Genomic DNA, 13,512 nt, shown 5'->3' on the forward strand with positions numbered 1-13,512 from the left:
ATCCAGTAATAAATGGCACTGACCCATGTCCTTGGTCCTCTGACCGATTTTAGTCCAATTAGATAGGGTCTTCACTCAGGTCTGCATCTGCCCTCCAGCAGATTTGTGGGAGTGCTGAGTTGTTTGGTATAATTGTACTGGAACCGTTGGGTCTCTCAGGATGACAGCACATCTGTGTCCGTGCCACACTCTCAATTGGGGAAGAAGGCCAGTCTCATTCTTGCTTGGTCTTCATGACTTATACATGACTCCAGATCCACATGAAGATGGTTGAATTTAACTGCCCCTCAGAAATGGCCCTGGAAACCACCCAGTTAACCTTTTTCAGGTCAATGAGGGATGGGTGATAAATGGTGGCATTGCCAGTAATGCCCACACCCTGAGAACGAATGAAACAAAAGGCACCAGCCTCCCTCCTATATCTGATGTAAGTGGCCAATATTCGTGTGTGGACTTGAACAGTGAATTTCAACACATGATCCAAACTCAATAGCGTTAGCATAACCTGTTAACCTGCTGTTGCCACATTCTGCTATCTTACCTTCACGCCGCTATCCGCACCTTCTTTAGTCTTTAACGCCCTCTTTCTATTGAGCCCATGACATCTTTATCGATCTATCATGAGCGCCCACCTATCCCTGACCTTCTATCTCTCTCCACTTGCCACAGAGCGTGAAATCCATCACATTTCTACTTCTCTCTGGCTACGAAGGAGATTCACACCGACTCAAAACGTTAACTCCGTCTCTCCCGCCAGCGGAGATTTTTGTTTAAAATTATTTCCCAGCCTTTTCCGTTTTTAGTTCAGGTTTTCCCAGCGTCCGCAGGATCCGGGCCCCCACTTCCTTGGCCTTGTCGGCACTTCCCATTCAACAGAAGGACATCGTCCGGCCAAATCCTTACCTGAACAGATCACGCCCGCGTCATTATTCTGGCGACAGGTCCGGGGCATGATGACCTGCGACGGGCAGGACCACAGGAACTTCTCCGTCCCATTGCAGCGGACGTTCTCCAGCAGGATTGGCCCTGCCCCTTCTCCGAAGTGGCCGCCGGGAGTGGCCGATTGGCCAAACCCGCAGCCCACCTGGTGGCACACCACCTGGGCGTCGACAATGTCCCACCCGAAATCGCAGATGGTTCCCCAGGTGCCATTGTAGAAAGCTTCGACTCTACCGGAGCAGGAGGTGGGTCCATCCACAAGCCGAAGTTTAGCATTTTCTGTCGAGTGGGGAAAACAAACACTGCAACATTGACGATCCAAACACACACGATAAAAAGAGTCATCGGAGGGTCTATACCATTCGGCATGTTCCATAGCCCATTGCAGACAACTCCAAGGATGGGAAACGAATTATATTTCTTTAAAAAGCATTTATTCGGTTCAATGGATTAGCTCGCTGATAACGTGGCACCTGTACCTGCGAATTGGGAGCACTAGTGGGCCAGGCAAACAACGCTAGACGAACTAAGTGACAGCCATTCACTGACTCATTCCTCGGGCGTCGCCTTGACCAATCAGGATCAAGCTGCCTGGTTTAAATTTCAAGCAACACTCGACAGTTAACTGTCAGTCACCAACACTGGGGCGCCCTCCACGGCAACGCCTCTCTACCAATCAGAGCCCACGTGCCAACCAATCGGCACACTCTTCACATGCGGTACGAATTGTTGTTTCCCCACTCCCCCCACCCCCGCACTTGTAATGCGAAGTGTCCTGATGAGTGCAAAGGTGCAAAGATTCGACGTGTCTCTCTTTTCACCTGAAAGCCGGCCTTACCTACGACTGCGATCTCCACCAATGCGCTGTCCTCGGACGCAAAGACCAGCTCCGCCACCTCCAACTGGTAGTTGCACCAGTAGGTCCCCTCGTGGCTCTTGTTAATGTGCTCGAGATCGAACTTCACGTTGCCCTGACTGGAGGAGATCACGCCCGTTAAGACTGGCGTCTCTTCGCCCATTTTGTATAGGGCCATTTGCGCACCCTTGTACAGGGAAGACGCCCCACACACAAACTTGATGGTGTCTTCCTTGAAGAATAGACCATTTCCAGATACTGCCAACGTCGGCGGAGGTGGCTGAGCTGTGGCGACAGAAAACAAGACTTGGTTTCTTCTAAAAGACTTGCTTTTGACCACTGAAGGCCTTCCTTGCCACACTGGCGGACAGTCCTCCATTTGCCAATCGGACATTCTGCGCGTTCTGCGTGAACGAACTCGACTGGTCAGACCACATTTGGAATATTGTGAGCAATTCTGGGCCTCTGTATCTCAGGAAGGTAGTGCTGGCCCTGGAGAGGGTCCCAGAGGAGGTTCACGAGAACGATCCCAGGAATGAAAGGCTTAACCTATGAGGAACGTTTGAGGACTCTGGGTCTATACTCGATTGAGTTTAGAAGGATGAGGGGGGGGATCTGATTGAAACTTACAGAATACTGAAAGGCCTGGATAGAGTGGACGTGGGGAAGATGCTTCCATGAGTAGGAGAGACTAGGATCCGAGGGCACAGCCTCAGAGTAAAGGGAAGACCTTTTAGAACAGAGATGAGGAGAAACTTCTTTAGCCAGAGAGTGGTGAATCTATGGAATTCATTGCCACAGAAGGCTGTGGAGGCCAGGTCATTGAGTGTATTCAAGAGCGAGATAGATAGGTTCTTGATTGGTAAGGGGATCAAAGGTTACAGGGAGAAGGCGGGAGAATGGGGTTGAGAAACTTATCAGCCATGATTGAATGGCGGAGCAGACTCAATGGGCCGAATGGCCTAATTTCTGCTCCTATGTCTTATGGTCTCTTATGATGCCAAGCAACTGAACCCAGGCCGATGGTGGCCTTCTGCTCCACTCACTAGTCATGCAACCAATTGAGTTAAGTGATGTAGGAGGCAGGTAAGCTTTGGGGAAGAGTCAGGAGGTGAGTTACTCGCTGCACAATTCCCAGCCTCTGACCTGCTCTTGTAGACACAGGGACAGAGGGACACAGGGACAGGGGTGGGCCATTCAGCCCATCGAGCCTTCTCCGCCATTGAATTGGCTCCTGGCAGGTCATCGACCTCTCCGCCACTTTCCCGCGATACCTCCATATCCCTTGACGTCACTGGTCCCCAGAAACCCATCGACTTCTCTCTCGAAACTCACTGACTGAGTTTCCACAGCCCTCTGGGGTAGAGAATTCCAAAGAATCACCCTGTGCTAGCTGCCAGCATCATCCAATGCAGAGGGACGTTACTGCAAGGTGTCCAAGAGGTCTTAGATGGGAAAATTGCGCCATTTCCCGGCCGTGCAAGTGACAAAATGGCGCCTCAGTTTTCTAGCCCCAAACCCCCGTGCCGATCTCCATCAAAACTTGGACAACATTCAGGCTTGGGCTGACCAGTGGCAAGTAACCTTCAGGCCGCCCAAGTGCCAGGCAATGGCCATCTCCAACAAGAGCGAATCTAACCATCTCCCCTTGGCATTCAATACCATTACCATCGCTGAGTTACCAACTATCAACATCCTGGGGGTGAGGGTGGTTACCATTGACCAGAAACTGAGCTGAACCCCACCCCCACATAAATCCTGCACAATGGAGGTACACCAGATTAATCACTGGGGTGTTGGGATTTCTTATGAGGAGAGACTGGGGGGGGACAGGGTCTGTATTCCCTGGAGTTCCGAAGGATGAGGGGTAGCCTCACTCAAACCTAGGAAAATCTTACAGGGCGTGACAGGGTGGATGAAGGTTGGATGCACAATTTGGCTGGTGAGCCTAGAACTGGGGGGGACCGAATGTCAGGGTAATGGGCTGGGGTGAGGAAGGATTTCTTCACTCAGATGGGGTGGGGGGTGAATCTTTGGGATTCCCAGCCAAGAGGGTTGTGGAAGCTCAATCATTGGCCACGATCAAGAGTGAACATCTGGAGACTAATGACATCGATGCTTATGAAGATAGTGTGGGAAAGTGGCGGAGAGGTAGATGATCAGCCATGAGATAATCCAATGATGGACATAAGACCTAGGAGCAGAAATTAGGCCAATCGGCCCATCGAGTCTGCTCCGCCATTCAATCATGGCTGATAGGTTTCTCAACCCCATTCTCCCGCCTTCTCCCCGTAACTTTGATCCCCTTACCAATCAAGAACCTATCTATCTCGGTCTTAAATACACTCAATGACCTGGCCTTCACAGCCTTCTGTGGCAATGAATTCCATAGATTCACCCACACTCTAGCGAAAGAAGTTTCTCCTCATCTCTGTTCTAAAAGGTCTTCCCTTTACTCTGAGGCTGTGTCCTCGGGTCCTGGTCTCTCCTGCTAATGGAAACATCTTCCCCACGTCCACTCTATCCAGGCCTTTCAGTATTCTGTAATTTTCAATCAGATCCCCCCTCATCCTTCTAAACTCCATCGAGTATAGACCCAGAGTCCTCAAACATTCCTCACATGTTAAGCCTTTCATTCCTGGGATCATTCTCGTGAACCTCCTCTGGACCCTCTCCAGGGCCAGCACATCGCAGGAACAGGCTCGATGGGCTGAATAGCCCACTCCTGTTCCTGCATCCCTATGTCCCTGTGCCTACAAGAGCAGGTCAGAGGCTGGGAATTCTGTGGCGAGTAACTCCTCTCCTGACTCCCCAAAGCCTGCCTACCCTCCACATCACTTAACTCAACTAGTCACATGACTAGTGAGATGACCATTAGGCCGCCAACTGCCTGGGTTCAATTGCTTGGAACGGTCTAGGTAGTTCATGTAGGGTTGACTCCTTAGCTTCTCCCATGCTTAAATTGGGTTGGGGGGGTGGTGGAGGGAGGTGGGGGTTGAGGATCAGTCTGTATAACCCATGTCCCTTGCACATTAGCCTGAGGCCCCTGTATCACGGGTCCACTGATATTATCACTATGCCGCCATCTCAGGCCGATAAATGGCAGATGGAATTTAACCCTGAAAAGTGTGAGGTGATACACTTTGGAAGGAGTAATTTGACAAAGAAGTATTCAATGAACGGCATGACACTAGGAAGTTCACAGGAACAAAGGGACCTTGACATGTGTGTCCATAGATCTCTGAAGGCAGAGGGATATGTTAGTGGGGTGGTGAAAAAAGAATATGCAGCACTTGCCTTTATCAATCGAGGCATAGATTACAAAAGTAGGGAGGTCATGTTGGAGTTGTATAGAACCTCGGTGAGGCCACAGCTGGAGTACCGGGTGCAGTTCTGGTCGCCACATTATAGGAAGGATGTGATTGCACTGGAGGGGATGCAGAGGAGATTCGCCAGGATGTTGCCTGGGATGAAACATTTAAGTTATGAAGAGAGGGTAGATAGACTTGGGTTGTTTTCGTTGAAGCAGAGAAGACTGAGGGGCGACCTGATCGAGGTGTACAAGATTATGAGGGGCATGGACAGGATGGATAGGGAGCAGCTGTTCTCCTTAGCTGAGGGGTCAGTCACAAGGGGGCATAAGTTCAAGGTGAGGAGCAGGAGGTTTAGGGGGGATGTGAGGAAAAACTTATTTACCCAGAGGGTGGTGACGGTCTGGAATGCGCTGCCTGGGAGGGTGGTGGAGGCGGGTTAGCCTCACATCCTTTAAAAAGTACCTGAACGAGCACTTGCCACGTCATAACATTCAAGGCTATGGGCCAAGTGCTGGTAAATGGGATTAGGTAGGTAGGTCAGGTGTTTCTCACGTGTCGGTGCAGACTCGATGGGCCGAAGGGCCTCTTCTGCACTGTGTGTGTGATTCTGTGATCCTCCGATCTCTCCGGGACTTGCTCATTCTCTCCACGCATATTGCCGATCGTCTGTCTCCCTCTCTAACCCCGGAGAGATACTTCCATGTCTCCCTCGTAGATATTGACCAATTCCCATTGCCTGAAAACTGACCGATCCCCACCCCCAACCCCCAAGACCCCAGCTTTATGTTCAAGGGGTGAATCAAGGGTGGACCCCAGGAGACGGTTTCGCGCACACACAAAACAACCCGAGCTGGGGCGGGGTGGGGGGGAGCATTCGGCCTATCAAGACCGTCCCAGCGTTGAGCAGACCTGCACCCCACCCCCCAACTTTTTTGCATTTTCGTTCATGGGGTGCGGCTGTCGCTGGCCGGGTTTAGCGCTTTGTTGCCCGTCTCTCGCAGGGCCTTGAGAAGGTGCTGGTGAGTTGCCTTCTGGAGCCTCTGCGGGGGCGTGAGTACACACCCTCAGCGCGGTGAGGGAGGGAGGGAGGGAAGTCCAGGGTCTGGACCCAGAGGCAGCGAAGGGGACGGCCGATATCGTTCGAGGGCGAGTGACTTGGAAGGGGAACCGGACCTCACCCCCACCCCCAGCACATCCGCCACTCCATTCGCCCGCCCAGATTGTACATTCCGCACCATCGCTAGTGACTAGCGGCCCAGCACGCTTAAAGGGCAAGTGTAGACACTCGCGCACAGGAACTTGTGTAAAATAACACTGCTTACGTATGTACATAAGCATCTGCAGTGGCTGAGTATGACTGTGGATATAAAATGATGCTGGGTGGATGGATTCAATGACTCCTGGACTCCAGTTTTGCTGAAATATATTCTGTAAGTTTTTTTTTTGTAGAATTCGCATTATGGGCAACTTTTGAGGGAATTTTAATTTCCAATGCATTACATGGTTCCTGAGGTCTGTTGGCAGTGTCGGAACTAAGCAGGCATCGCTGGGAGTGTTATGTGTATGTGTGTGCATGTGCTCGATTCATTTTAATACTGGGAGCAGGAAAAGGCAAAAACGACCCTGTACGCGCGGGCATTACCAGAGCACGTGGCAGTAGCCCCGTTCAATCGATCGCAGCTGATCCCGCTGATCCAGGCTCTCGCCGGACAGACCCACAGGTGGGCCTCGGCGCCGCTGCACTGGACCATGCTCAGCCAGATGGGTTTCTGGATGTCGGCGAACTGCGAGGGGTCCATTTGCCCCTTGGCAAAACCGCAGCCAAGCTGCCTGCAGACCACCTGCACGTCCGTGATGCCCCAGAATTCGCCGCACACCGAACCCCAGGTTGCGTTGTAGTACACCTGAACGGTGCCCGAGCAGTCGTTCTCTCCGTTGACTAAGCGGAGTGCCACGTCATCTGCAAGAGAGGAAACACATTAGCCCGGCCAGTTGGAAATTAGCCCTCTGGGGAGATGGTGGTGTAACGGTAACATCACTGGGCTAGTAATCCCAAAGTCCCAGGCTAGTGGTCTGGTGGACGTGAGTTCACCAGCAGCCAGTGGGGATTGATACTCAACTAATAAATCTGCAATTCTAAAGCTGGCCTCGTTGCTGTTAACCGTCTATCAGCAATTGTTGCAAAATCCTAATAGCCTTTAGGGAAGGACATGCGCTTTGGGTTTGGCCTACATGTGACTCCTACAGTATGGTTGCTTGAAATGTTCAAGGGATGGGCAGCTCTGACTGAGATGAATCCAAAATCTGCCCCTATTTCGCCTTATCCCTAGTACAGAAGTTGGGTGGGGTGGAAAACACGAGTTATACTGCAACTAGAGTACTGGAGACAGTTCTGGTCACTATATGACAGGAAGTACGGTGCAAGTAAGGGGACTGAGGAAGGGAATTGGCATGTTGGTCTTTATCACAAGAAGATTCGAGTCGCAATTGCAGATGTTTTGCTGCATTTGTGCAGAGACACAATTGTGTCTTGGCTTGACCACACCTGGAGTATTGCCTAGAGCTTTGGCTTCCTTATCATCGAGTTATGTAGCACAGAAGCAGGCCCTTCAGCCCATCATGTCCATGCCAGCCATCATGCACCTAACTATTCTAACCCCATTTTTCCAGCACCTGCTACGGCTTTTCAAGCGCTCATCTCAACACTTCTTATGAAGGATGTAATTGCCATCGAGGGAGTGGGGCCGAGGGGCCACCGGACGAATTCCTGGGATGGCGGGATTGCCTCGTAAGGAGAGATTGAGGAGTCGGCGCATGTGCTCCATAGGGTTTCGAAGCGAGAGGTGTTCTCATTGAGGGACCCAACATTCTTACAGGGATCAAGGGGGGAGCTCAGGACATATTGATAAAGATGTCATGGACGCAACGCAAAGGGAGTGTTAAAGGCTAAAGAAGGTGCTGATAGCGCGTAAAGGTAAGATAGCAGAATGCGGTAATAGCAGTTCAACACGCTATACTAACACACTTAACACATTCAATGATGCAGGAAGGATGATTCCCTCTTTGCTAGGGAGGGCGGGTGTCTAGAACCAGGGGACACAGTCTCAGAACAAGGGGTTGGCCGTTAGGATTGAGATGTAGGTGAATTTCTTCACTCGGGGGGGTGGTAAGCCATTAGAATTCTCTACCCCAGAGGGCTGAGGAAGCTCAGTCATCGAGTATGTTCAAGGCAGAGGTTGATAGATGTCCAGGTACCAATGACATCAATGGATATGGGATTAATGCGGGGCAATTGTGTTCAGGTAGATGATCAGCCCTGACCTAGTTGAACGGCAGAACAAGCTCAAGGGGCAGAATGGCCTCCTCCTGCCCCTATTACCTATGCGACCCATATTTGCTTTCAATTGCTTTATCAACACAATGGGCCACCTTCAAAGGTACGTGAATTTGACCAGCAAGGTGTATCCTCCCACCAGGCGCTCAGCCTCGTACAATTCATCATATATTGTCTTCCTGTGTTAGTCCCTCCCAACCGCAGCACCGAACACGTCTCCAAATTCGATCCCATCTTCCATCCGTCTGCGCAATTCACCCTTCATCATCAAGAAGGCAAGAACTGGAAACAGAGCAGGCCATTCGGTCCATCGAGCCTACTTCATGGCTGATCCGCTTGTGGCCTTAACTCCGTTTTCCTGCCTGCCCCCCTCACACCACCACACCCCCCGCCCTCCCCCCACCCACCCCCCAATGATGCTTGACTCTCTTGCCATCCAAAAATCTGGTCTAACTCAGCGTTGGATATATTCAGTCAACCAGCCTCCTGTGCCCTCTGGGGAAGAGAATTCCAGAGACTAACTGAGAGAAGCAATTCCTCCTCACCTCCGTCTTAAATGGGAGACCCGTTAATGTTAAACCGTGCCCCCTGCTTCTCGACACCCCCGCGGGAGGCAAAAACCTCCCGGTGTCTACCTTGTCAATGCCCCCGCAGGATACCATGTGCATCAAACAGATCACCTCTCATTCTTCTAAAACCCAATGAGTATAGGCCCAACGTGCTCCAGCTTTCCTCATAAGACAACCCTTTCATCCCAGAAAGCAGCCTAGTGAAAATTCTCTGCACTGCTCCCAATGTAAGTATACCCGTCCTCAGGCAAGGAGACCAAGGCTGTACACAATACTCCAGGTGTGGTCTCACCAACGCCCTGTACTGTTATACCAAAACTTCCCGACATTTATATCTCATTCCCCCTTGCAATAAAGGGCAAGTAACATTTGTTGCCACATCAGTGCCAGGCAATGACCATCACCAACAAGAGAGAATCTAACCATCGCCCCTTGACATTCAATGACGTGACCATCGCCGAATCCCCAACCCTCAACGTCTACGAGATGTGCTGCAGGAACCCACCAAGGCTCCTGAGGCAGCAGCTTCCAATCCCATCGAGAAGGACAAGGGCAACAGACACATGGGGAACACCACCACCTGGAAGTCCCCCTCCAAGCCACTCACCATCCTGACTTGGATATATAATCAGCCGTTCCTTCACTGCCGCTGGGTCAAAATCCTGGAACTCCGTCTCTGACAGCGGTGTGAGCAATTCGGTCAATAACTGCTGGCCTTCCCGTTGACTTCCTATCTGCTATAGCTGCATGCTAACCTTGTGTGATTCACGGACTAGGAAACCAAGTTCCCTCTGTACAGTAGCATTCTGCGACCTCTCTCTATTTTGGTAATGTTTTGCTTCTCCATTCTGCTTCTAAAATGGACAACCTCACTTTGTACTCCGTTTGCCAATGTCTTGCCCACTCACCTAACCCTCGCAGACTTTTCGTTTCAGTCTGTTTTTAACCTCAGCAGCTTTGGCTGCAATACAGTCAGTCCCTCCATCCAAGTCATTCATATCGATTGTAAATAGCTGAGGCCCCAGCAACGATCCCTGCGGTGCTCCACGAGTTATGGTTTGACAACCAGAAAATGGTCCATTTGTCCGGACTCCCTTGTTTCCTGTTAGTCAGCCAATCTCCTATCCATGCTAATATATCACCCTCTGCCCCCATGGTCTTTTATATTGCGCTCTTTATCGGGCACATTATCAAAATCCAAGGTCACCACATCTACTGGTTCCCCTTTACCGCCCCTGTTTGTTACATCCTTAAAGTGCTCCAATTCGTTTTTCAAAAACTATCTCCCTTTCGCAAAATCTTGTTGATTCTCCCGGATTGCATTATGATTATCTAAAGGCGTGCCTACTCAGTCATGGATTTCGCATTTCCCCAGCTGTTAAGACTAACTGGCCTGCAGTTCCCTGCTCTCAGCCTCCCTCCTTTCCGTATTAGTTGTGTTACAGATAGCCGTTTGGCGATACAGAACTTGAACATGTTGCTGAAAATAAAGACATGTTATCGATTCTTTACATCTCGCACTCCTCGGGGCAACTGTCCTGTTGGGCGCAAGATGAAATGTTTCGACGGAATATATTTTCTCAGCAAGTCTCACACTTTCTGCTTTCCAATCCGCTGGGGACTTACCAGAATCTAGGTGGAGCTTTGCAAGATTGCAACCAATCCAGCCACTATCTCTGCAGTCATTCCCTTTAGGACCCTAGGGTGTGGTCCACCAGGTCCAGGAGCCTTGCCCTCCTGAAGTCTGCAACTATGCTAATGACTATCCGGGGATAAAGGTTAAACGGAGATCCATGGGAAATCAGAAGAACGAGGGGAGATCTTATTGAAACATGGAAGGTCTTGAGGGAATTGGAGCGAGTGGATACTGGGAGAATGTTTCCTTTCGTCTGGGAAACTAGAACGAGGGAACATGTTTCAAGAACACAAGGTCTCTCTGTCAATTACAGAGAAAAGGGGATGTTTTTTCCTCTCTCTGAGAGAAAGTAGAGTTCTCTTCCACAGGAGGTAGTGGAGGCTGGGCGTTAACATTTATTCAAGGCTGAGTTACATCGTTTTTTATGATGCGAGGGGGTCAAACGTTAACGGGGGGTGGGGTGGGGGGGAAGACAGGAAAGTGGGAGATGACCAGTTGAACCATGATCTTTTGAGTGGTGTTGCAAGTTCAAAGGACTTACTCCTGCCTCCTAGGCCATATGTTCCTATGCTCACACTTTCTAATGCACCCCCCTCAGTCTCTTCACTCCCGCTGATGCCAAGGCAGCCGAATATTAATATTGGGGCACTATATCGAACAATCTAACATACATGTTCCACGTATTGGACAGTACTTACTGCAGCCAATTCGGTATGAAGGTGTTTTTGCAAATGCATGAAATGGCTGAACTGCTGCCATCATTTCTGTCACGATGATTGTCATCGAAACCCACTTACTTTACTCATACCTTTAGGGAAGGAAACCTGCTGTCCTTACCTGCTCTGTCCTGCGTCTGATTCCTCAGGTACGGAAGCAGTCCATGTCCAAATGCAGCAGGACCTGGACCAATATCCGGACTTGTGCTGACAAGTGGCAAGTAGCACTCGCGCCACACAAGTGCCAGGCAATGACCATCTCCAACACCAGAAAGTGCAGCCCATCGCCCCTGAACTTTCAATGGCACTACCATCGCTGAATCCCCCACCAACAACCTCCTGGGGGGGTTACCATTGACCAGAAACTGAACTGGGACCAGCCATATGAATACTGTGGCTACAAGAGCAGCTTAGAGGCTGGGAATCCTGCGGAGAGTCACTCACCCACTGACTCCCCCAAAGTCTGTCCACCATCCACAAGGAACAAGTCAGGACTATGATGGGATACTCCCCACCTGCCTGGATGGGTGCAGCTCCCACAACACTCAAGAAGCTCGACACCGTCCAGGACAAAGCAGTCCCGCTTGATCGGCACCTCATCCACAAACATTCACTCCCTCCACCACCGACGCACAGTAGCAGCAGTGTGTGTACCATCTACAAGATGCACTGCAGGAACTCACCAAGGCTCCTTCCACAGCACCTTCCAAACCCATGACCTCTACCACCTAGAAGGACAAGGGCAGCAGACACACGGGGAACACCACCACCTGGAAGTTCCCCTCCGAGCCACTCACCATCCCGACTTGGAAATATATCGGCCGTTCCCTTCACTGTCGCAGAGTCAAGATCCTGGAAAACCCCTGACCCAGCCAGAGACGCCCACTTGGAATAAAGAGCAGCCGGTGGTGCTCAGCGCTACTCACCGATCACCGTAAGGTATATGGGGTCACTGCGGGAGGAGTTGAAGTGCTTTCCAACGATGTCTGCCTGGTACGAGCAGGAGTAGTTGCCTTGGTCCTCTTTCGTGATGTGGTGAAGTTTGAAGTGGGAGCGGACCAGGCGCGAGGAAGCAATAGTCGTGCTGATGAAGTTCTGGTCGTTGTCCTTGTACAGGTAGAACTTGGCTCCCGAGAAGTAGTTGGGTGCCTCGCACAGGATCTCAACGGACTGTCCTTTCATTAACCTGCTGGAATCCCCGCTCACACTGATATCCGGCGTCACGAGGTAATCTGTACCAGGAATCAGATGGGGAAAAGCATTATTCCGGTAAAAACACGTGGGATAAGCAGCCGAAAAAACGGGGCATTGTCAGAGATCCAAAATCTAGACAGATAGGTAGACAGATGGATAGACAGATAAATAGACAGATAAATAGACAGATGGATAGACAGATGGATAGACAGATGGATACACAGATGGATAGACAGATAAATAGACAGATGGATAGACAGATAAATAGACAGATGGATAGAGAGATGGATAGACAGATAGATAGACAGATGAATAGACAGATAAATAGACAGATGGATAGACAGATGGATAGACAGATGGATAGACAGATAAATAGACAGATGGATAGACAGATAGATAGACAGATGGATAGACAGATGGATAGACAGATGGATAGACAGATGGATAGACAGATAGATAGACAGATGGATAGACAGATGGATAGACAGATGGATAGACAGATAAATAGACAGATGGATAGACAGATAGATAGACAGATGGATAGTCAGATAAATAGACAGATGGATAGACAGATGGATAGACAGATGGATAGACAGATAAATAGACAGATAAATAGACAGATGGATAGACAGATAAATAGACAGATGGATAGACAGATAAATAGACAGATAGATAGACAGATAAATAGACAGATGGATAGACAGATGGATAGACAGATGGATAGACAGATAAATAGACAGATGGATAGATAGATGGATAGACAGATGGATAGACAGATGGATAGACAGATGGATAGAAAGATGGATAGACAGATGGATAGACAGATAAATAGACAGATGGATAGACAGATGGATAGACAGATGGATAGACAGATGGATAGACAGATGGATAGACAGATAGATAGACAGATAAATAGACAGATGGATAGACAGATGGATAGACAGATAAATAGAC

At 49.9% G+C, this 13,512-nt stretch overlaps 1 protein-coding gene across 1 annotated transcript; it reads right to left on the minus strand.

Moving 5' to 3' along the window:
• Nucleotides 1-799: 799 nt before the first annotated feature.
• LOC144675935 (scavenger receptor cysteine-rich domain-containing protein DMBT1-like) lies at nucleotides 800-12,596 on the minus strand (the record flags this gene model as incomplete). The annotated part of the gene is made up of 4 exons (XM_078536456.1): nucleotides 800-1,218; nucleotides 1,778-2,080; nucleotides 6,752-7,069; nucleotides 12,291-12,596. Coding segments are annotated over 4 exons (1,346 nt in total), but the record flags the coding sequence as incomplete, so codon positions are not given.
• Between the last annotated feature and the right edge of the window lie 916 nt (nucleotides 12,597-13,512).

This window comes from Cetorhinus maximus, unplaced genomic scaffold (genome assembly GCF_964194155.1).
Source record: "Cetorhinus maximus unplaced genomic scaffold, sCetMax3.hap1.1 HAP1_SCAFFOLD_1229, whole genome shotgun sequence".
NCBI lineage: Eukaryota > Metazoa > Chordata > Chondrichthyes > Lamniformes > Cetorhinidae > Cetorhinus > Cetorhinus maximus.